The 23,878-nt window shown below is 53.5% G+C and overlaps 2 protein-coding genes across 8 annotated transcripts in view; both read right to left on the reverse strand.

Moving 5' to 3' along the window:
• Nucleotides 1-4,263: 4,263 nt before the first annotated feature.
• LOC134553445 (cytochrome b-c1 complex subunit 10) lies at nucleotides 4,264-7,506 on the reverse strand. The gene is made up of 3 exons (XM_063403114.1): nucleotides 7,366-7,506; nucleotides 6,047-6,181; nucleotides 4,264-4,499 (listed from the first exon to the last, which is right to left on the reverse strand). Exons 1-2 carry the CDS (start codon nucleotides 7,413-7,415, stop codon nucleotides 6,061-6,063), a joined length of 171 nt encoding a protein of 56 aa, XP_063259184.1. The 5' UTR covers nucleotides 7,416-7,506; the 3' UTR covers nucleotides 4,264-4,499; nucleotides 6,047-6,060.
• Nucleotides 7,507-11,069: 3,563 nt separating this feature from the next.
• Nucleotides 11,070-23,878, reverse strand: part of TCF3 (transcription factor 3) — an 83,388-nt gene continuing 70,579 nt past the window's right edge. For 4 of the 7 annotated variants that reach the window (XM_063403116.1, XM_063403115.1, XM_063403120.1 and 1 more), the window contains 4 exons: nucleotides 23,274-23,421; nucleotides 22,118-22,356; nucleotides 18,321-18,465; nucleotides 11,070-17,429 (listed from right to left, as the gene is read on the reverse strand). In XM_063403116.1, the coding sequence (XP_063259186.1) occupies nucleotides 18,323-18,465; nucleotides 22,118-22,356; nucleotides 23,274-23,421 (530 nt within the window). In that variant the 3' untranslated portion in view covers nucleotides 11,070-17,429; nucleotides 18,321-18,322. Of the gene's footprint in view, nucleotides 17,430-18,320; nucleotides 18,466-19,133; nucleotides 19,361-22,117; nucleotides 22,357-23,273; nucleotides 23,422-23,878 lie in introns of all 7 variants that reach the window. The other 3 variants (XM_063403117.1, XM_063403121.1, XM_063403118.1) reach the window with 2 other exon arrangements.

A 23,878-nucleotide genomic window follows, 5' to 3' on the forward strand; every position in this document is an offset into this window, starting at 1 on the left:
AGCCCCTGTCCCCACACAGACACCCCAACAATCCCACCCTGAGCATCCCTGAGAGCGTTGTCCAAACGCTCCTGGAGCTCTGGCAGCCTTGGGGCTGGGACCATTCCCTGGGGAGCCTGGGCAGTGCCCCAGCACCCTCGGGGGGAAGAACCTTTCCCTGAGCTCCAGCCCAAGGCCTGACACAGCTCCAGCCCTTCCTGGGCTCCTATCCCAGAGCAGAGCTCAGCCCCTGCCCCTCTGCCTCCCCTCAGGAGGAGCTGCAGCCCCCGAGGAGCCTCCCCTCAGTCTCCTCTCCTGCAGCTGAACGAGCCCAGTGCCCTCAGCCTCTCCTCAGACCCTTCCCCAGCTCCGTGTCCCTCCTTTGGACACTCTCCAACAGCTTTGGACCCTTCTGATCTTGTGGTGCCCAGAGTGCCCCCAGCACTGGAGGTGAGGCTGCCCCAGAGCAGAGCAGGACAATCCCTCCCTGGCCCTGGTGCCCCCAGGACACGGTGGCCCTTTGGGCTGGCAGGACTCAGCAGTGACTCAGATCCAATTTGCCACTGACCAGGACCCCCAGGTCCCTTCCCAGGGCGCTGCTCTCCAGCCTCTCATTCCCAGCCTGTCCCTGCATCCAGGGCTGCCCCATCCCAGGGCAGGAACCAGCATTGGCCACCCTTAAACATCACATGGCTGGGTATTACTTATTACCTTTTTTTTTCAATTCAGGGCTCACTCCCTTGTTTCAAATTCCCTCATTTGAAAAGCAGCAGGAGACTGAGGGAGGATGTGAGACATGTCAGGGATGAGAGGGAAGCCCACACACCCTCAACGGGCTGCAAATTGTCCAGACTCAGGCATAGAAACTGCAAAGGATTTCCAAGAGCCAGGTGTGCCTGTAGGTGCTAGGTTATGTTTGTTTTGTTTAAAAAGTTTTAAGATCCAGGAGGGTGGAGGTGGTGTCTTTAATTTGATCAATGCTGAGCTTTGCCCTGAAGGTATCACAGCTCCCCAGGGACTGGCATGTGGCAGTTTATGTTGTCTCCTCAGGGCTCACAGGTAGGAAAAGTCTCGCTCGCTCATTGCTGTTATTTCCTGAAATCTTGAACAAAAGAAAACTTCCAATTCCCACTACTGATCAAACCCACACTATTTTCCATAAATGCACATCCCTGTTTTCTTAATAAAAACACCCCAAACCTCACAATCCAGCTCAACTGATACTGTTGTAACCAAAAACTTGTACTGACACGGAGCTTTGGAGTGCAAAAGGGAAACAAGCACGGTGAAACCTTCAGTGGTATTTTTAAAGAATGGACTGGCAGAGCTGGGAGCAAGTGGAGCTGTGAGTTTGGATATGGAAGAGGATCCCTGAAATGTCCCCTGGACCTTGAGCTGAGGGTATCAGGAGGTAGAAAATCAGTTTTCACTGGCAGCTGGCACCAGTGTGGGGAAGGGAAACATTTACTCTCTTCTAGGACTGCGTGAAATATTTGGGTAGAAATGAACTTGAGCTGAAGGGAAAATATTCCAGTGTTCCTCTGGGAACACTGCCAATGTGAGGTATTTGCAGGTATAACCACCAGCTGAAAGTGGATTCAGCTGCCAGAGACTGTGCTGCCCCAGGATGAGCAGATAATCAAAAAAATCACCAAAATTGGTTTTTGTCAGGCATGGAAGGAAGCAGCAGGATGTCCCATTGGAAAAACTCTTGATTTCATTCTGCAGGTATCCCTGGTTTGAGCTTCCTACTCAGCACTCCCAGAGCCAACTGAGGAGCTTATTCCAGAGCAGGATTGGCCACGCAATTCCCTACACAGGAGCTCCAGCAGAGGCTCTTCCAGGAGAGGAGACCAGCAAGGGCTGTTCAGGCTCACAGTGCTGAGGCGGCTGCACTAAACCCCCCATCCCATCCCCATCTGCACATTCCACCCGGGAAGTGAAGTGGGGGTGCCACAACAAGGACAAACACTTGAAGAGGCAGGCAGGAATGCAAAGCCTCCCTTTTCTTAGGGGCTGGTTCAAACTTACATCATCAACTCAGAGCTGGTTTGATGCCTGTAAATCCAAAGCTACCTCTGTGGCCCCTCCAGGATTGGAAGGGGAAGCTTTTTCCCCCTCTGTCAGGTCATTGTTTTTTAATTTGTTCCTCTAACGTATGTGGCATTCACAGCTCATTAGGAAAATAATTAACTGTTAAAAGAGAGGCAATGCTAAGATATTAAAAATCAGAAAGATAACCCACACCACTTGAACAGTAATTATTTGAATTTTAACAGAGACTTGCCTAAGAATGCAGAAAGTATTTTCAAGAGTGTGTTTCTTGTTCTTGTAGCAAGAGAAATATAGCAATTAAATCAGTTATATACTAATCCTAGGGTTAATTAGCACTAAATCCATCACTAGAAATGCTGCATGAAGAACAAGGAGCTGAACAATCCCCAAACAAATCCAAGGTCTGTACACTCGTTGCAGAGCTGCCTGTGCACACAGCTGGGATTTCAAATGTTTTTCTCCTTTCAGTCTCTCATGTCACCTGCTGGGAACAGCTCTGCCACTGGGGCTGTGTAGAGGTGACTGTCACCACTGACTGCAAGGACTATCCAAGGCTGACAGAATGTCCACTTTCCAAGAATATCCACTTTCCAGGCATAATTTGGCTGGAAATGGAGCAGTATCAACACCCCTACACACGGCAGAGGGCTGCTGCTGTCCAACCTCCACTCTCAGTACCCTGAGGTTAAGGTGAGGCTTTGGCCTCCTGCAGGTCAGTCAGGAGCACTGCTGGAGCAGGGATGGGACAGCCTGAGGAATCAGCATCGGTATCCCATTATTCCAGAAGCTTCTGTTCCATCAGGCTCCCAGGGAAGCTGCTCCAAGGCTGCCAGAGCTCCAGGAGGTTTTGGACAACGCTCTCAGGGATGCTCAGGGTGGGGTTGTTGGGGTGTCTGTGCAGGGACAGGAGCTGGACTTGAGGATCCCTGTGAGTCCCTCTTCACTCAGGATATTCCAGGATTCTGTGATTGCATTTTACTGGACACAGCAGAGTAGCAAAGGCAGTTTTTACATGTGAAAATGATATTCTTTGCCCCCAATTAATTGACAATGATGCTGCTGAAGCAACACTAAGAAATTTTACTTTTAGTGAAGTAATCCATGTGTCCTGCATAGTGCAACTGTTTGGGCAGGCTTTCCAAGAGTTTTCCATAGAAACATCCCTGAGGGTGACACTGCCCTGACAGGGACACACAGGCAGCACAGCTACAACTGGGATTTTCTCCTAAAGAGAATCAAACCTTGCATTACAGCCAAACATTCTAGTAAGATTAACTAGGCACTAAGCAAAGAGAAAACAGTGACCCTGTTCTCACACAGAGGAAGTTTGTTTGTAAATTTGGTCTTTGTGAAGAGGGATGAACTTTTCCCCCAAGTGTGAGTCATCTGTGGCTGAGTGGCAGAGACTAGAGCAAAATAATCCTTCTTCCTTTTTCAAACAGCTGAAAACTCTCATCTAAAGGGTTGTGTTTGGGGGTTGTTTCATTACAGATTTAAGTTCACAAATGAACAGATCTATGAGCTGAGGATATAGATTCTTTTTCTACTCAAACCCCAAATTAAGAACTGAGCAGCTCTCTGGACCCCTGGTTTTCATCCTGGTACAAAGAAAGACATCCAGGATTTGGGGCCTGCTTTCTTCAAACCCCTAGATTAAGCCAGAAAAGCTTAAAAAATAGACCATTTAAGGGGTCCACAAACTGATGTTAAAAACCCCAAATCCTTTCTTTAAACTAGATTTCAGGAATATGTCATCATGAAACTCTGCAATATTTGCTATGAAAAGTTAATTGTATCCATGAGGCTACAGTGATCCAGGAATGATGAACCTAAAATCAATAAATCCCTAAGAGTAGCTCAAGAGCTGTAATTGATATAAATAAATCATCAACCCAAATATCCTAGTAGCCTGTGGTTGATTCCCAAGGAACCTGCAGAGGAAAAGAGGCAAACATTTGGCAGACCTGCCTTAGGACACAGAGTCCAACAAGCTGAAGACATAAAACAGGGTGCCCAGAGCAGCTGTGGCTGCCCCTGGATCCCTGGAAGTGTCCCAGGCCAGGCTAGACAGGGCTTGGAGCAGCCTGGGACAGTGCCAGGTGTTCCAATCCAAACCAGTCTGTGATTCCGTGGTTCTGTAACCCAAAACCAAACCAGGAGTCTGGTGTTAAGAATGTGGACTAAGAATGTAACACACACAAAACCCCAAAAACCCAACACCCCCCCAAAAATCATTCACTTGGTTTATTTTGTACACCAGGTTTATAAATTACTCCCACCAAGGCAAGAGGTGCTGGGAAAGTGCTCAGAGGAAGTGGTCAGTGAAGGTGAATTTGCTCACAGCTGCTCATTGGAGACACAGACAGATCACAGCTTGCTGCAGAATCTGTGTGGGCATTTCGGGGTCACCCCAAGCAGGGTCTCAGCGGACGGATGGCTCCAAACACTCTCCAGCAGTGAGAACCCTACAGCAAACACAGAGCAGGCGTTAAGCAGAGCTTCCTGACACTGCCACAGCAGCTAACACGGGAGATTTCAAAAGCCTCCAGTGCCCAGGCAGGCGGTTTCTGGTAGAGGAGCTGCTCCAAGTGTGGGTGTGCAGGCCTGGAGTCCCTTTGGAAGGGAGCACAGGCCACCACAGACACATCCCCTTTCTCTGCTCTTCTTTCCAGAGGACTGACACACAAAGTTCTTACTTCAAAATGGGAAACACAGACACTGTTGGCTCAGGAATAGAGCTGTGTTCCTACTACTGACAATTTTTAAGGAAGGAAAGCCCTTTGAAGGTAATTTAATTGCCCCCACATAACTTGAAAGCTTTTCCACTTGAAAGTTTTTCTCCATCCAGGTTGGATGGGGCTTGGAGCACCCTGGGATAGTGCAAGGTGTCTCTGCCCATGGCAGGGGTGGAACTGAATGGGCTTTAAGGACCCTTCCCACCCAAACCACTCTGGGATTTTATGGTTCTGTGATTTGTCTGTAAACATCACAGTGATCGAAAATGCCTCCAGTTCAGCTAAATTCCAAGACAAGTTTCATTCCTCTCTTGGTTACAGAAGGATTTGTGCAATACCTTTGCAAACAGTAAATCGTTTAAACTGCAACAATTATTGCTAAAAAAACATTTAAAAGTACTGTCTGTGCTTTCCAAACTTACTGACTTCCCTAAAAAATACTGTGTGGCTGGAACACAACTAGCTCACTTTCACTGATCAACGCTTTGATGTAACAGTTATTCTGACCAGAAGAAACAAACACTGAAGTGGACAGAGTTTCCTCTGGACTCAGAGTTTCCCCATTAGCATCCTTTAATGAACTGAAAAATCTCCCTGACTCCCTTCTATCTGCAGCAAAGAATAAAGAAATCCAAAGCCTGTCTACTAGGAAGAATATGCAGTTACAGCCCCAACAGAAGGATGTCTAATTGCTGTTCCAGCTTTAGGAATGGTCACACTTTCAGAACATCCAGAACAGCATTTCTGATATGCATTTAAAGAAGGACAATAACCAAAACTTTGAATTTGCCTAGTCACAAAACTAGACCTGAGCTTGTAGCCCTTCTGCTCTGGAACAGAAGTAAACAAATGTGTCAAAATTTCCAAATTAACTTGATTTGACCTCTTAAGAACCACATTATGTTGTGGAAAACCTGCTATTGCAAAATAATTACTTGAAAAACATATTCTAATGAATATTTCATCCTTCTGGTGCTCTGTGAAGTTCCATTAAAAAAAAAAAAAAGAAAAAAGAAAAAAGAAAAAAAAAAAGACTGTGCCCCAGACAAAGAGGAAACATGCACTGTCACACAAACACAGGGTTATTGTCTTCAAGTGTTCCAGGCCAGGTTATCCTGGACAGGGCTTGGAGCAACCAGGGATAGCGGAAGGTGACCCTGCCCATGGCAGGGGATGAGCAGGAAGAGCTATAAGGTCCTTCCAACCCAAATCCATCTGGGAATCCATGATTTTATAATTCTATTGATTAAGCCAAGAGATGCACAAACAAAACTCACCATTAGAGGGAAGCTCAGTCTTCAGTTTTGTACTTGCCGCCAATGTAGGGAACGTACTGCAAGACCAGCTTCCAGTCTGTGGCCCAGATCACACCAACACCAGCCACACCGCCCCATGTCACAAGGGTGGGGGTCCTAAAGAAGAGACACACACACAGGTACACCACAAATTACCACTGTGAAAGACCTGGCAGATACTCATGGCTGAGGTACCTGAGAAAGTCACTTCAATCAAGAAAAGAGCTTAGAATTCTGGAATATCCTGAGCTGGAAGGGACCCAAAAGGATCTCTGAGTCCCACTCCTGTCCCTGCACAGACACCCCAACAATCCCACCCTGAGCATCCCTGAGAGCGTTGTCCAAACGCTCCTGGAGCTCTGGCAGCCTTGGGGCTGGGACCATTCCCTGGGGAGCCTGGGCAGTGCCCCAGCACCCTCGGGGGGAAGAACCTTTCCCTGAGCTCCAGCCCAAGCCCTGACACAGTTCCAGCCCTTCCTGGGCTCCTGTCCCAGAGCAGAGCTCAGCCCCTGCCCCTCTGCCTCCCCTCAGGAGGAGCTGCAGCCCCCGAGGAGCCTCCCCTCAGTCTCCTCTGCTGCAGCTGAACGAGCCCAGTGCCCTCAGCCTCTCCTCAGACCCTTCCCCAGCTCCGTGTCCCTCCTTTGGGCACTCTCCAACAGCTTTGGATCCTTCTGATCTTGTGCTGCCCAAACTGGACACAGAAATCTTAAACAACCGCATAGACACAGAACAGCACTAGTCCTCAGGGCAGCCAAGATATTTGACAGGAAAAGTCATAGTCTTCTACTTAAAAATACTACTACTCAGCAAAGAGAAGACACACTGCAATACACTGCTGCATCCACATCCCGTCGGCTCTGCCCCGCCGAACACTTCGTTTTGCCTCCCACAGCCCTGCAAAGGGCACCCCCGGGCACTGCTGTATTTGTACATGTAAAATACAGCCAGCGCCGGCTGGGCTGCGAGCCCCTTCCCCGGCTCCTCGGCCCCTCAGCCCCGGCCCGAGCGCTGCTCCGCACCCCAGGACCGTCCCCAGCGACCCACACAGAGCGCAGAAGAAAGGGGGAGGCCTCGGGAGGGCTTCGGGAAGGGGTCGGGACGCCCTTCAGGCTCCCACAGAACGCGCTGAGTGCGCGGTCGTGCCCGGAGGACGCGGTGAGGGGAGCGCGGAGCCCCAGGCCGGGCAGACAGACCCCAGCGGGGCGAGCAGACCCCGGGTCGGAGCGGACAGACAGCCCCGGGTCGAAGCGGGCAGGCCCAGCCAGCCCCAGGGCGGGGTGGGCAGCGCGGTCCCTCCTCACCAGGCCTGCAGCAGTTGCGCGTAGCGCGGCCCCAGCAGTTGGCTCAACATGGCGACAGCACCGCCTCAAAGTGACCCCGAGCGCCGGCGCGGCGGCGGGGCCGCTCCGAGCACGCGCGGGGCGGGAGCGGGGCGGGGCTTGGGCGGGGCTGGAACTCGAGCGGGGCTGGGGCGGAAGCGGAGACGGAGCGGGGCGGGGCCGGGCCGGGCCCGGAAGAGGGCGGGGAGGGGCGGAGCGGGCCGGGGCAGGGCGGGGCTGGGGCCGGAGCGGGCCGGGCCGGGGCGGGGCGGAGCCAGAGTGGCGCTGGGGCCGCGCCCGGCGCTGTGGGGAAAGGGCGCGCGGGCCCTGAGGGGACTCGGGGACTGAGGAGACACGAGCCGGGGGGACGGGCTGCCCTCTCACCGGAGAGGGGACTCGAGCCCTGAAGGGACAGTCTGTCCCCATGCTGGGGAGGGACAAGAGCCCTGACACCAGCCCTGAGGACATGAGCTCTGAGGGGACAAGGGCCGAGGGGACGGGCTGTCCCCACCGGAGAGAGGACAGCAGCTGCCCTGGGGGAACAGGCTGCACTGGAGAGGGGACATGAGGCCGGTCTTGGCACCAGAGAGGGAACACGAGCCCTGACATGAGCCCTGAGGGGACAGGATGTGCCCAGGCTGGAGAGGGGGCATGGGCCCTGAGGGGTGGCGGTGTTCCCGCACTGAGCTGGGACAGCTTCTCAGCCGCTTGTGCTGGAGGGAAGTGCCCCCATCCCAAAGCGGTTTCCCCAGAGCCCATCAGTGCCTCTGCAAACCCTCCTGTCACAGCCACTCAGTCTCCCTCAGCAGGAGAGGGAGTTTCCAGCCAGGTTTTCGGGAGAGGATCGTAAAATCACCATCAATTCAATGATGCTCCCCAGGCTCTGCTCAGAGCCTGCTCAGCCTCTTGTGAACAAGCAGGAGGAACACTGGAGCACATAACCCAGAGCAGCTGTGGCTGCCCCATCCCCAAAGTGTCCAAGGCCAGGCTGGACCAGGCGTGGAGCGACCTGGGATAGTGGAAGGGGTCCCTGCTCATGGGATGAGCTTTAAGATCCCTTAGAACCCAACCCCTTCTGTGATTCTGTGGTTGTTTGGCAGAGGGAACATGACATGATGTTTGCCCACAGGATCTGGCAGTCTCATCCCAGCTCATCTCCAGCTGATAGTGACTCATCTCCAGGGAGGGAGTGCTAGCAGGAACTTCCAGCTCTGCCTCACTTGGTGGCCACTGCTCAGTTCTTGGGAAGCTTTATGCTCTCTGCAGCTCCTCAGCGCTGTTCCTTGTTCCTGTCCTCACTGGCTCTCCCTACCCGAGCCTGCTCTGGACACTGGCGCTCGCCTGCTTTCTGCTCCACCTCTGCATTTGTTGAGCATCCATCTTCCAGGCTACTCCCAAGAACACACTTCTCCCTCATCTGGATGTGAGTTGTAAACCGCTGGCACAGGCTGCCCAGGGCAGTGGTAGAGTCACCATCTCTAGAACCGTTCAAAAAATGTGTGGATGTGGCTCTCAAGGACATTTTTAGTGGTGAACATGGCAGTGCTGCTGGGTTAATGGTTGGACTGGGTGATCTTCAAAGTCTTTCCCAGTCTTAATGATTCTGTGATTTTATGATGGAGTCTAAGGCAGGACTGTCATTCCATGCACCCAGAGCAGCTTGGGAAGGGCAGAGCTGCCTCACTGGTGGAACTGCACTGCTGAGGGAAGGCACCCAAGGCTAAGGGAGATTTAACCAACCGCTGCCAGAGTCAGTTCTTAGTTGGTCTGGACTTTTTGTCCTGCTCTGTGTGGACAAGCCTTGAGCTGGAGCAGCACAGTGAAAACACAGTGTCCTAGGTTACACTGTAAGATGTGCCCACAGTTTGTGTTCTATCACCACCTTCCCGAGCTGCTGGAACCAGCTGGGGCAGTGCTTCCCTTGCCCCTCCCTCCGGATATCTCCTGTTCATGGGCCACCAAGGCCCTGCCCATGGCTCAGCGGTAACTCCCCTGGGAGCTCTCTCTGTTTAATGGGCAACCAAGGACCCCCTGCAGGACTCATGGAATGAGATCAGCTCAGAGAGAGGAGCCAGGCATTCCCACCTGGATATAATCTGGGATTTGGGACAGCACAAGGGTGTTGCCATGAGTTTTTCCCAGTTTTGCTGAGCGTTCATATTAAAGGAGAAGTTTGTACCTTCTCACGCTCTTTTAATGTAAACATCAGCTATGTTCTATAAACATAGCCATTGTTTTTACATTCCCTGCCGGGACAAACAAGACTGTGTGACAGTCCCCTTCACCAATGTGATGTGGAGGTGGGAATTCCTTCCTCCAATCCACAAGCCTCATAGAAAAAGTATAAAAGTAGGTTTTTGTAAATAAACTGGGCCTCCTGCCCTGCATGCTCTGATGCACCCAAATCTGTGTCTCCAGTCTGTTTTCTAGTTAGGCCTCCACAGTGATACAGGGGCCTTACCCACTGGATTCCCAGAGGACAAGAGATACCAGAACTTTCTACAGGATCACTGCTTCAACAAGAGCGTGTCATCTGGGCTGCTACCACCACCCTAACTAACAGGGTGTCAGGTTGTACTCTGATGCTATCAGTAGTCTTTTGTACTATTGCTTATTTTATTTTATTTTATTTTATTTTATTTTATTTTATTTTATTTTATTTTATTTTATTTTATTTTATTTTATTTTATTTTATTTTATTTTATTTTATTTTATTTTATTTTATTTTATTTTATTTTATTTTATTTTATTTTTAGTTTTGTTTTGTTTTGTTTTATATTTTAATTTTTTTATTTTTTATTATTTTTCTTAGTTTTTTTTTTATTTTTTTTTTTTATTTCCATTTTATTTTATTTTCTCTTCTATTAGATTGTATTTCTGACTTGGAGTCTCTCTCTGGTTTAGCTTTCAAACCAGCACACAGAGGCAGCAAACTTGGGAAGGAAGGCTGCCTCGGGGCAGATGCTTTGTCTGTGGAAGTGTCCAAGGCCAGGTTGGGTGGGGCTTGTGGTCCAGTGGAAGGTGTGGCAGGGAGTGGAACGAGATGGGCTTTGTGGTCCTTTCTAACCCAAATCCATCTGTAATTCTGTGAAAGTCCTGGGGGACGGTGGAGCCCGAAGGGCAGGAGGATGGAGCCAGGTGGGGGTCGGGCTCTGTTCCCAGGGAACAAGGGCCAGGATGAGAGGAAACAGCCCCAAGTTGTGCCAGGGAAGGTTTAGGCTGGCTATTAGGAAAAATTCCTTCCCCACGAGGGCTGTCAGGTACTGGAACAGGCTGCCTGGGGCAGAGGGGTGAACTCACCGTCCCTGGCAGTGTTGGAACAATGAATGCGGTGCTTGGGGCATGGGTTAGTGGTGAACTGACAGTTGGACTTGATGATCTTAAAGGTCTTTTTCAATCTTAGTGACTCTGATTTGATGAATTTCTTCCATCACTGGTCTGTGCTGGGCTCCTGGGACGGGCTAGGGGCATTTAACTGGATTTCCCACTGGTGGGTGCTCCCCAGGGGCAGAGGTGAGGAAACAACAGTGATGCAGGGGCAGGATCACACCCAGAGCAAGTGTCTGAAAACTTTTCTGGTGTTTCCTTTCATTTTTTGTTTTTTAGTACAAGGCATAGCCTTTATTCCAGCTTTTAATTCCTAGGGATACAATACCGAAGGACACACATGGGGATAAAAGAAGTAATATTGTTATAAAATGTCACATTTATTGCTACATTACTGTTATATACAGGACAGTTCTCAAAATCTACTTTAAAAAAGTTAGGATTATTTAAAAATTCCAAATAATCCAGCCAGCTGTTTTGACACTTGTATAAAATTATTTAAAAAAATGAAAACAATTCATATCTTGAGGCACTCAGAAACACAATTTCATCCCCCAATTGTGATTCATTTCAAAGAGCAATGCATTTCCCACCCCCAAATACTTTATTTTTTTTTTTTTGCTGGGTTAGGCATATATATATATATATTTACTATATATATAGTTCAAAACTATAATGTGTATCTGATTTAAGAACAAGGATTTCAGCCACTTAAGTACATCTGGATTTACAGGTAGGCAGCATAAACATCAAAAGCAAGGACCATTTTTTTATTTTAAAGGCCAAAAACCAAAAACAACCCAAAACTTTCTACAGGGTTAAAAATAAACAACTTCCGCAGGCATCTCCCATCTGCTCTCCCACCCCCCATTCCTACAAAAATATAGAGAAAGAACATCCCAGGAATGCTTTGTTCCCCCAGAGCGCCGGAGCCCTCGGCACCCAGCAGGTCCTTCCCGCACGTGGGGCTGGGGTCCCCCAGTCCTGCCCCCGCAGGTGCCTCTTTCCCCTCTCCTGGCACGTGAGCAGTGCCTGGTGCGTGGTTCCCATGGCTCCTTCCCTCCCGGGTGGCTCCGTGTTACAAGGTTTGCTCAGAAGCTGGTGGTGGGTTCAGGTGATTTGGGAAGACGTGGCCCTGGCAAGGGGGACCCGTGGCGTGCCCCCCTCGCTGCCTTCAGGAGCTCCACGGCTCCCCCGGGCACAGCCCAGGGATGCAGGGGATGCTCTTTGGCAAAAGGCCTCGGTGCCAGGACACCCCCTGTGGAAGCAGAAACCCCTCTGCTCTCCCGAGCTGGTGCTGCAGCCACGCTGAGCCGAGATGTCCCGGGACGGGTGCTGCAGCCTCGCCCTCCACCACGGCGGGGGCTTGGCTGGGCCAGGGTGGGAATGGAGAGCCCTGAGGAGCAGGAGGGGTACAAAACCAGGGAACAGAGATACCAATGTGGAGACCCACAGGACTGCCCTTGGCCCCGGGCTGGGCTGCAGATGGACACACAGGGTTTGGCAGAAGGTCTTGTGGAGCCTGCACCACCCTCCTAAGCAGAGCCCCACCTCCCTGTGGGAGACCTGCAGGCCAAGGCACAGCAGTGCCGGCTCCCAATAGGGCTGAATTGTCCTGGAAATCAAAGTACAGAGCACCAGGTCCCCTGACACCTGCCCCAAGGGCAGGGAGAGGCCCCTGTGCTGTGGACACTGGAGGCACCCAGCCCCCAAATCCTCCTGCCTGCAGCCCAGGGGCTGGGCAGCTGCTGGCATGGGCTGCCTCTCTGCAAAGGGAAACAGCTCAGACATGCTGGCTGGAGAGACTGGGGAGCATGGGAGGAAGGGAAACACCCCTCAGGCTTGGGGCAGCTGAAGGAAGAGCAGCCCCAGCCAAGCCTGAGGCTCAGGTGTTAGAACAGGGCAGTCTGGGCAGCAACAAGGTGGAACAGAGCTTCTCCTTTCAGGGGGCTGGGGGGATGAAGGGTGCTGGCAGTGCCCCACCAGCTTTGAGCAGAAGGCACAGGAGGGTGAAGGGTGCATGGAGGAGGCCCAGGCCCAGGCCTTGCCCCCTCCAGTTCATTGCTCAGTATGAGCTGGGTGTTCCTATAGTCTCATCTGTCCTCTCCCAGCTCGAGGGCACAGGTCTCAAAATGCTTTTAGAGCTGCCAGGAATGAAGCTGGACCCTGAGGGCAGCAGGGAGGAGGAACTCAGGGGCAATCATGGAAAAGAGCAGAGAGAATGGGCTGGGATCTGCAGAGCCCCCGGAGAGGGAAGAGGGATAAGAATTGCATAGGATTTTTATCAGGGCAAAGACCTTGTGCAAGCTCGGGGTACAGAAAACAGGCCTTGCTATTGCTGGTGTCGGGCAGGAATGGGGGAGTCCAGTGGCCAGGGCTTGCTCTGGAGTAGCCAGCACTGCAGGCGGGGGCTGAAGGCTTGTTCTGGCCCAGCTCCATCCCCAGCTTTCTTCATCTCCCAAAGCCCAGGGATGGAACTGGAGCTGGCCCAGGCTCCTCACTGTAGCACAGCAGGGCCTGCAAGAGGAACTCGGGTTCCACTGGCCCCAAAGTTGGCAGCAAAGCTCAAGGGGTGCAGGGGAATGGGCTTTCCAAAGCCTCCTGTTTCTCGAGCCCCCACAACTGGAACCACCCAGCAAGTGCCCAAAGGCTCTGCTGGCTTCACTAGGGACACAAAGGACCTTGGAGAGCAGTTTCTGCACTGACTCTGGAATTACAGCCTCCCGAGGAAACTACAGCCTGATTCCATCCTTCCTGCCAACACACCTCTGTGGGACAGCTGTGAAAGCAGGGGAGCAGAGAACCCCAAGAGGTGCTGGCTGGGGCTGTGAGTAGATCTGATGGGGGGTCATGGGCATGGGGACTGCCAAACAGCTGGAATTCTGCTCCCTGGGCTGTGAGCAGGAGCAACCAGGCTGCCACCACTGCCTGAGCACCAACCCATGGGAGGCTGCAGCTGCTTTCCTCTGGGGAAAAAGCAGGCAAAAAGGGAAAAAATCAAAAATCTGCAATTATACTGTTCACAGACTGGATTCCAGACACTCCCCAGTACTGTGGCATGCACAGCCTATGTGCAGGGAGGCAGGGGGCTGGCTGAGTGGGGCAAGAGGAGACCCCTGGGCTGGGGACACAAGGAATGTCCCATGGCAGTGTCCCAGTCCTGCTTCTTCACTGGGATGCAGCTTGGGGAAAGAGGAACCAGAAGCTACACAGAAGGGAAGGCAGACCCCCTGTCTGATGAAGGAAGCTTTGGGGAGGCTCAGTGGCCCCCAAAGAGGAGGGCACGTGCCCCCAGGAGCAGCTATGCAAGCAAAGCTGAGAGAGGAAGGAGCAAATGGAATAAATGGCACCGTACACCCACCGGTGACACCTCTCCTGGCAGCACCACTGGCGTGGGGGACACGCAGAGCAGCAGGTCTGGGGACCTGTAAGATCCCAGCTGGAATGGAGCAGAGCTGGGGCTGGGGTGGATGCAGACCTGGCTCTCACTGACCACAGCACCTAAAGACAAGAGTTTCATTGCTACAGGGTGACATTTCAGGGCTGGGCTGGTGGTATCTTGGGGACAGCACCTGGCTGTGGTTGTTTTTAGAAAGGCCACTTCCCCTGGCAGGTTACAGGCACCATGTTCACACTGAGCCAAACACACTGGCAAGACAAAGGAATTTTTCCTTGCTGCTCTTCCCAATTGTTCCCTGAGCACTGGAAAGCAGAGATGTCACTGAGGCCAAACTGAGCTGGCACAAAAAGCTGTCACCCTGTGCCACCAAGGCAGTTTCAGGGACAGCACTGCCACCCCCTACACTTTGACATGATCTCTCCAAATTCTGGCTCTGAGGGCTTATGCTCAAGGATCTTCTCCCAAGTCTTGCCATGGAAGGAAGTTGGCTGGATTTGCTGTCAAAGTAACATCTTAAACCACCTAAATGCTGCTGAAAAGCCCCATTTTTGTTGCAAGGCCTGGGGATTCAGGGATGGTGAAAAAGGCTCTGGCTCATCAGGATTCTTCCCCAGCCTGCAGGACTTGGAGTGAATGAAGAAGTTCAGCAGATTTGTGAACAACTCATAAATCTCAGATTTCCAATTTTTTTGGAATTTATGGATTTTTCTTGACTAGTCCCTTTAAGTCCAGTTGTCCATGACTGCCACCTCCAATTCTTGGGACAAAATCAAAGAGTTTGTGAACTTTTAAATATTTTTGTAGAGTTACAAGCTTTCCAGGGCCAGGACACTGCTCCATCTCTCCTGGCCCTGGGACAGGGGCACTGAGCCAGCCCAAAGCCCTGAGCAGTGGGTGCTTTGCAGCCCCAGCACTGTCTCACCAATGGAGCAGGAACTCTCATGGATGAAACAAAAAGCAGCTGCTGAGCCCTCCAATTTGCACTCCAGAGCATAAATGGAAGTCAGGGCTGATCACACATGGAGGAAAACCTCATCCATCTCCCTGCCCACTGCTTCAGCAGCCAGAAGAACCCAAGGGAGGGATGAGTTGTAACCTGATGAGCTGATCAGGCTAAGATGTGTGTGTTGACACAGGCAGGAAGAGCCTGGGTTACTGGAACCACTGAGCTTTCCTGGCCTGCCAAAGGACAGAGCTGGGGCTGCTGAGGTCTCACCATGCAGAAGGAATGGTGGGAGCAGCAAGCTGGGGAAAACCAGGAGCACCCAAAAGCTTCAGAGGGATGGCTGGATGTTGGGGAGCCCCAGGGCAGGGCCAGGGGCAGCAGGACAGTCCCATCCTGCCCTGGCACTTGGAGTGGCTCAGCTTGGAGCTGCCACAGGGGCTGAGGCCACAGTGCCCAGGTATGGGTGGGAAATAAGCACTGCCCTGAGCACTTCCAGCAGCGTTTGCCAGAGCACAAAGCACAGCTGTGAGCATGGAGGAGCACCAGGTTATACCAAAGCCTGGAGTTGCTGGGAAGTGCCACAGGACCTGTTTGCCAATCCCTCTCTTTCCCTGTGCCAAAGCTTCCCCAGGAGCCCAGGCTGGAGCAGCACAGGGGAGAGATGGATCCTGCAGGGAGAGGGGAGTTCCCCACATCCCCTAGACCAGCACCGACGTCCTGTCCACCATCCTGCCTGACTGGGCTCTGCAGAGCTGGGAAGAACCAGGCACAAAATGTTTCAGAAGGGGAAGGAGAGGGAAGAAACAAGAGTGAATTCTTGGTGGATGTTTTTCCATGGCCATCTCCAAAACAGATGCTGCAGCTCAGCACTGCCCAGCACCTCTCTGTTTGCTCCACACCTCTGGGACACCCAGAGGGCTGCCAGGGATCCTCCTCCTGCTGAGCACACCGGAGTGCTCTGGAGTGCCTGGGAATCCCTTGGAGTGAAGGGATGGCTGGCCCAGCTTGGCTGCTGGAGCACATGGTGCAGGACAGGCGCTTTGCTGCCCTCCTTCCCAGTGCCGAGAGAGGAGCCCACGTGCAGGTGACGGTGCCCACTCACTTCCCATGGCACAGTGCTGAGCTCAGTTTGCCTCCAGGGATGCTCAGGAGATGCGACAGCAGAGAGTGAAACAACCCCTCTCCCCGAGCCAGCATTTTGCATTTCCGATGGCGGTGGCTCCGCTGCGAGGAGGGATCCTGCTGCTGGTCGTGGCTTTGCCGGGCTGCAGTGAGCCAGGTCGCTGCTCCTCTCCTGCCTCCAGCATGCTCAGGTCTGCTGCTGCCCAGCTTCCTGGCCCTGTACCCCACTGCTGCTGCTGTGCTTGGGCTGCCTCCGCCTCTTCCCAGCGCTCCAGCTTTGTTCAGTTGGTCTTTATTCAGTGCTGCTCCTGGAAGTGCCTCTGGCAGCTCTGGCATGCGGGAAGAGGCGTTTCCATCCCTTGCTGCTCTGCTCCCCTGGAAGCACCTCAGTGCCTTGGTTCTCCACCACGGGGGCCTGCTCTCTCGCAGCAGCTCGTGCTCCCTGCGATGCTCCGGGACAGCCGTGGGGCCTGGGGATCTCCGGGAGCACAGCGAGCCCTGTGGCAGCTCAGCACTGCCGGGGCGGGAGCGCTGCCGCCGCTCGCTTTGCTGCTCAACGTCCTTTCCCAAAGCAGAAGTGGCCGAAGCAAAGAGATGGTGAAGTCAGCACATGAGTTTGTTTTTTGTCATGGAAGGTACAAGCCAGGCAAGGAAGAACATTCCCTCACTGTGGCTACATTCGCTTTTAGTGGCTTTCCGAGCCGAATCTGAGAATTCCTCTCTTTATATCCAGTCTCTCTTAATACAATTTTAATATTCTGGTTGATCCTAAAGATGCAACGTTAACTATAGAAACAGCAGCAGAAAAGCGGAGGGTACAAGACATGTTTTTATACAAAAAAAATTTTTTTCGTTGCTTACAAAACATATGCAAAAGAAGCTAAAAAAACCAAAAGGCATTGCTATTTGTTCTACATAAAAAATCTCATAACTAATGTTCTTTTTTTTAAAAAAAGAAATATCAAGCTTAGGCACAATTTTGCTGCTGGCTGCTTGTGAACAAGCCAAGAGAACACGCCACCCCCTCCTAACTGAGTGATATGTATTGACTGTTCTGCACTTTATACTTAAGGCAATTTTTTGTTTCCATTTTGTTTCTGACAAAGTGTTTTTTCCACCCCTTACGTCACGCCAGGATCCGTCTGCGTGTGTCAGTATGAGCAGTACTACAGTTTATGGTTCAACAGGGTTGCAGGTGACAACTGAGGGTTTTCTTCCTACAGATCTCCATATCCAGAGGAACAAAAAGATCTACAAATAAAATTAAAAAAAAAAGACAAGTCAGAAGTGACAGAAACCCAAATGAGAATAAAACTGTGCTCCTTGCACAAGGGGCCCCAAGGCTCCTGCTGCAGGGCTGGGCAGGGCTGCTGCTGAGCTTTGCCTTTGTTTTGGTCAGGCCATTCTCAGGCACCACCAAGGGACAGTGTCCTGTCCCTGCACTCCATGGGATCAGCTCCTGACCTATCACTCCTGGATCTGCTCAACCCTCCCACCATCTCTGCACTGCTCAGATGCTCCTAGGTTCCCTTAAAAATGGCAACAGCCCATCGCAGCCTGTGCCTGCCACAGCCTCACCGGGGTTTTTTCACCTTCTGACTCTCTTGGCATTTCTGGGACCTGCCCATTCCCTCTCAGAGAGCCACAAAGCAAAGGAATTGCTGGTTTCCAGTAGCCAACTGGGGCAGGACTGGGAGGTGCAGAGCAGAGCTGAGCCAACTCAGAGAGCTCCAAACCGCCCCATCCCAGCCATGGGGCTGTAATCTGCCGTGGGCCAGAGGCTTTGGGTGTCCAGGGGACATGTGACACACAGAGAGAATCACGGAATGGGTTGGGTTGGAAGAGACCCTAAAGTTAATCTTATTCCACCCCTGCCATGGGCAGGGACACATTCCACTATCTCAGGTTGCTCCAAGCCCCTCCATCCTGGCCTTGGACACTGCCAGGGATCCAGGGGCAGCCACAGCTGCTCTGGGCACCCTGTGCCAGGCCTTGCACACATGCAACTCTCTGATTTCAGGGCAGTGAAGCAGGGCCACGGCTGGTGCTGAGGGAGCGGGGCTGACCAGGCAGAGCAGAGCAGGGCGTGGGCGCAGGGCTGGACCCACACTGGGATGTGGGATCAAAGGTGGGGAACGGTACCTTTACATGTGTCCAACAGGGTTGTGACCGTCTCCTAGACCAGGATGTGAAGCTGACAGTGTCATCTGGGGGTCTCCTACCACTCCGGACACTTTCTCCTCTTCCCGGCGCTTCAAGCAGGCCGCTTTGGGGTTCAGATTGCGCTCTGTGCCCAAAACAGCAAGGGAGGGGAGCAAACTCAGTCTGGGCAGCAGCATCACCCCTGGCAGCAGCATCCCAGGGGGAGTAGGGACAGTCCCAGGCAGGCCCGTGTGAGGAGATGAGCTCTGTGCAGTGCTCGCTGCTGCTCACAGTCCCTGCAGGAACCTGCCAGGCCCCACTTAAACATGGACTCATGGAATGGTTTGGGTTGGAAGGAACGTTAAAGCCCATCTTGTTCTAACCCCCTGCCATGGGCAGGGACAGCTTCAACCACCCCAGAGTGCTCCAAGCCCTGTCCAGCCTGGCCTTGGATACTTCCAGAGATCCAGGGGCAGCCACAGCTGCTCTGAGCAATCCGTGCCAGGGCATATCACTGTGCTTGTTACAGGAACCCCCAAGTGCCTCAGCCAGTGCTCAGAGTTGAGGACTGAATTTTCCAAAGCTGCTTAATGGGATCCAGGTGCCAAACTATATGAAGCATAAGCAGAGAGAGAGAGAGGAGCCTCAAATCCACCCCGGGCTGGGGCTAGGGAGTGCTCAACACCCAGAGGCGCTGCTGGCGCTGCAAACACACACCTCACACTGAAAGCAGGAGTCAGGACAGAGAAGCACGAGCATGCAGAGACAGGGGGAGAGACAGGCCCCAAAATGCACCTGCCAGTGGTACCATACCTCGTACTTGCTGCTCCAGGCCCAGAATGACCTGCACCGCTTGCTGTAGGATGATCAGTTTGGTCTGTGCTTTGTCCGTTTTTAAGTGCATCTGGCACATGCGTCCCAGTTCTTTAAAGGCCTCGTTAATGTCCCGCACACGCACCCTTTCCCTGGCGTTATTGGCCATTCTCCTCTCCCGGTCCCTCAGATCTTTGTCCTCCAGTGACAAGGCCTCGTCTGTACTGCTGGGTTCACAGCACCACAGGGGTTAGTCAGGGGGTGCCACCAAGGGGGGCTCTATGTTGCCGTGCTGGAAGTGCTCCGGGTGTCCACTGGAAATGGCCCAAACGGCCTCACTTTGCAAATCCAATTCCTCCGGGTGCTCCCCAGAGCACCCCAGGCTGTGTCACCTCTGCGAGCCCAGGAAAGGTGCTGCCAGCACAGGCCCAGGTGCCCAGGGGGCTGGAGGGGCCACTGGGGGCAAGGGTGGGCATTGATGCAGCATCACCCACCACCACCTTCTACCCTCTGCAAAATTTTGCTTTATTGTTTGTTTTCAACTAAAAACTCAAAGACTGGGGACCGTCTCTGCCAAAAACATCAGGTTTGTCCCCCAAGGAAAGATTTTGGCTGGAAGCAAATCTTTCTTTGTAAGATTTCCTTCCCAAATTCCACCTGCAGCTCCCAGTGCTGGTGTTTGGAGCAGTGGTGCTGCAGCAGCCTGGCCTGGCACCCCCTTAGGGCCAGGCAGCATTGGGAGCAGGAGCCAGGGCTGCTCTGAGGATCAGACTCAGATGCAGACACTGAGTCCTGATCTTTATCCACACAGCCAAAAGTCCACCAGAAGGGGTGATTTCCTTTCTCACACACAGTCAGAATCTCTGGGAGAGGCCCCACTGCTGACAGCACCCCAGGGATGCCTGACACAGGCAGGGATGGGGGGAAGCAAAATTGTGCTGGCAGCATCTTGAACCGTGGGCTTGCCCATCCCCTCGAAAGCCCCAATTTAAGCCCAGACGACCTTCTCCCCCAGAGCAAAACTTGCAGGAAGACACCTATCTGAGGAGGATCCTTGGGTGAGACCTGACACTGGGACAGCCTGTGGCCTTGGGCTCTTGGGGAGCCATGTGGGAATAAGCCTTGAGCAAAGAGGGGCTGCAGAGTCAGAGCCTTCCTGGAGAGCCTCTGGACAGTGACTGGCCTTGTGAAGGGGGAGCAGGGGCTCCCCGAGCAAGCACTGCCTGTGTGGGACAGAGGGCTGCCCACTGTCCCTGCTGCACCCTCTCCTTGCTGCCTTGTTCCTGTCTGTGTCCCCTCCTCACTGCCCCAGCTGGCACTGCCACCTTCTCTCCACACGCCCAGGTGGGGGGACGGGGCCATCCTGGCACCTGTGTCCCCCACACAGGATCTCAGATCCTTCCTGCAGCACAGGCTGGTGCCTGCAGGTCCTTGCTGGTGGCCAGTCCTGGCTGGTGGCTTCCCCAGCAGAGACAAGGCTTGGATGTCACCCCTGGGGGCAGGACAGAACCGTGTCCCCACCACCAGCATGTACCACAGGCAGCTTGCACTGTGAGAGGATGGGATGCTTCGGCTGCCTTGTGCCCCTGGGGGTCACCAAGCAGCCTAAAACTCCTCAGTCTCCTCCCTTCCCTTCCTGTAGCTGCTGTGGCAGTGGGGGGATCCTGGCAAGCCCCCTGGGCACACAGGGACCTGATGGCCTCATGACCATGGCAGTGCTGCCAGAGGGGGTGTGAAGGAGGGATTCTCTCCCAGAAAGCAGCACAAACCCACGGAGGGGACACTGCCTGTCTGCACTAACTGCTGAGGGAGGCTGCAGGGCTCAGCCACCTCCCTGGCTGCCTCCAGGAAGGGTTTAAAAAGGGACAAGCGTGGGAGACCAAAGCAAACATGGTGCCAACTCTGCCTAAGCCCTGCCCCACCCTTGGTCCTGCCTGGGATCCTTGAGCAGCAAGTACAAGGTAGAGTGGGACCACCAAGAGGTCACGGCTGGGGCATGTCTGTAGGAGGTTGGAAAGAACAGAACCAAAAAATAAAAATTCGAAATAAAAAAAATCAAAAGGAAGGGGAAATTAAAAAAGAAGACAGGAAAAAATATACATGTTATGAAAGGCAAAAAATTACAAACTGAAGAGAGGCACAAAGGACTCCAACATCAAGGCACAGCAAGGCCAGCAGAGAGGAGCACAGCCAGGCACAGCCCCCGACGCGTGTTACGACAGCTCTGCAGAGAGAAAGGGGTTATGGTGCCCGGCACCCGCGCTGCAGGCGGAGCAGGAGCGGGAGCATGCACTGCGGGAGGCGGGACAGAGCAGCCACCCTCGCTTCCCTCGCTGGGGCTGTGCACACACACCACGGTGCACGCTGTGGAGGGGAGCGAGGGTGCCCTGAGGGTGTCCCGGTGAGGGGCAGAGCCTGCAGGCCCTGCTGGCAGCTCCAGGCTCGGAATGCACAGTGCTCCCAGCCTGTATCGGACACCAGCGGGTGCAGGCAGTGAGGGCTGCTCAGGCCAGGGCATCCTGCTGCCCTCACACAGCTCCCGTGGTCCCACACTGCAGGGACAGGAGCACAGAGCCCCAGCAGGCACAGAGGGGACAGGAACAGGCTCTGTGCTCAGAGCAGCCCTTGGAGATGGCAGAGCTGGACCCCTCTGGGAGATTTTCTGGTGGGGTTTCTGTCACTTTGCTGGCCAAGCACTGAGCACCCCTGGTGTGGGGAAGCAGGACAGCACAGGCATCCTCGCAGGGACTGGCATGCAGCACACGCAGTGGCAGCGGGGGACAAAGGAGAGAACAGCAGGGATGGATGCAAAAAAGGCAAAAAAATAAAAATAAAAAGGACACTGACAGCCTTGAGTTGGTCCCCAAGGCCACAGGGGAGAGAGACAGTGCGAGGCACCACAGCACGTCACAAGAGACAGACAGACAGACAGCCCCGTGCCGATCAGATACGTAAAATATCACCACTCCGGGACCCTCACTGACCTCTAACTTGTTGCTCCAGGTTCAGTATGACTGATACGGCCTGGTGTAGGATTAGCAGTTTGGTCTGCGGTTTTTCGCTGTTTAGGTGCAGTTGGCACATGCGTCCGAGCTCTTTAAAGGCCTCGTTGATGTCACGAACCCGCAGGCGCTCACGGGCATTATTGGCGACCCTCCTTTCTCTCTCTCTCTCGGCTTTTTGCTCTGGGGGAAGAAGATCGTCCTCCTCATCCTCATCTTGACTAATGGTTTAAAATAAGAACGAGACAGGGACATTCCTCGTGTGCACTCTCAGCACTGGTCAACTCACAGACAAGAAACACACGGTGACGCACCAAGACGCCGAGCCCCCCATGTGCCCTGCCAGGACCTGCTGGCCTGTGCGACATACAGGGACACACAGGGGCTTTGGAGAGAAGCAGTTAAGGCTCGTCTTCTGCTTCTTTTTTGTTTTTCTTTTTTTGTTTTTAAACAGCAAAGAAAGAAACCACAATGTGATTAAGGGCTGAACTTGTTGCCAGGAGAGTGCAGGGTGGCCCAGACAAGGTGAAGGCCTGTACTGGAATCCCCAGCTGGAATTTGGGAAGATGCAGCCCTCTGCCTCCAGGGCAGGAGTGGGGTTGGTGCCTCTCTAGGCACCATCACCCTGGTGAGGTCTCCAAACTGGTGGCAAGGCAGCAGAGCAGCCATCATGCTGAAGGACTCTACCTGAGCCACTGCCACTCCTCTGGCTGGATGTGACAGGAGCCCAAAGCAGAGAGCAGAGATGCCCCAAGGCAGGGAAGGGGCCAAACGTGTCTGACTGGGTCGGCTCCAGCAGCACTTGCTCCTTCCCTGCATGGCCCCAAGTGTCCACACAGGCAGGTGGGGTGTAAGGTGCATCCCTCTGCTTTAGGAGCATGAGGATGCCCTGAGGCCACAGGAGCCAGCAGGAGGGTGGCAGGGCCCCTTCCCCTGGGGCAGCAGCAGGAGCCCAGGCTGTGTGAGACCACACCAGGCTCCAGGGTGGGCAGGGACTGGGGGGTCTGTGCTGCACGATGACCACAGGCCAAACCGGGCCAAGCCCAGTGCCTGGCGGGTCCTGGCAGCCGGACCCCAGCCCAAACACCCCTGGCCTGGGAACAGAGAAACTGAAGGGAGAGACCTGTTCAAAGAGCACCTTGTTCTGTTCCGGGAGGGTTTCAGCTCCTTCTTCTCCTCTTCTGAGTTATCTGCCACTGACGTGTTCTCTTCATCCTCCTTCTCTTCCCTCTTTATTTCGCTCGTTCCTGAGGAGACGCTGCTCCGCCCCAGCCCTCCGGACAAGCCTGCAGAGAGAGCACAGCCACATGCAGAGCTTGAGGGGCCTCACCCACAAGGGAGGCTGGGGATTCCCCAGGCCCTGTTCCTGCAGTGGCACCCCAAACTCATCCTGCATTGCTGCTCCACACTCAGGGAAGATGGAGGTGCTGGTTCTGCCCTGCTGACATGTCCCATTCTCCCTCTTACTTCACAGACCCTCCAATCTGGAAACCCAACCTACACAGCAGAGCACTGTGAACTGTGCACCCACACCTAGCAGGGGGGATGGGAAAATATAGGTCAAACATACAGAGTTAGGTGGAATATTGGGAAGGAATTGTTCTCTGGGAGGCTGGGGAGGCCCTGGCACGGGGTGCCCAGAGCAGCTGTGCCTGTCCCTGGATCCCTGGAAGTGTCCAAGGCCAGGCTGGACAGGGCTTGGAACAATGGGCTGGGATAGTGGAAGGTGTCCCTGCCCATGGC

This window comes from Prinia subflava, chromosome 8, assembly GCF_021018805.1.
Source record: "Prinia subflava isolate CZ2003 ecotype Zambia chromosome 8, Cam_Psub_1.2, whole genome shotgun sequence".
In the NCBI taxonomy this organism is placed as follows: Eukaryota; Metazoa; Chordata; class Aves; order Passeriformes; family Cisticolidae; genus Prinia; species Prinia subflava.

Bases quoted from the DNA above. Each gene is read 5' to 3' on its own strand.
- LOC134553445 (XM_063403114.1), bottom strand. From the start codon at position 7,415: ATGTTGAGCCAACTGCTGGGGCCGCGCTACGCGCAACTGCTGCAGGCC. The intron at 6,182-7,365 runs GTGAGGAGGGAC...TCTCTTCTTTAG, and splicing joins GCGCAACTGCTGCAGGCCTG to GACCCCCACCCTTGTGACAT.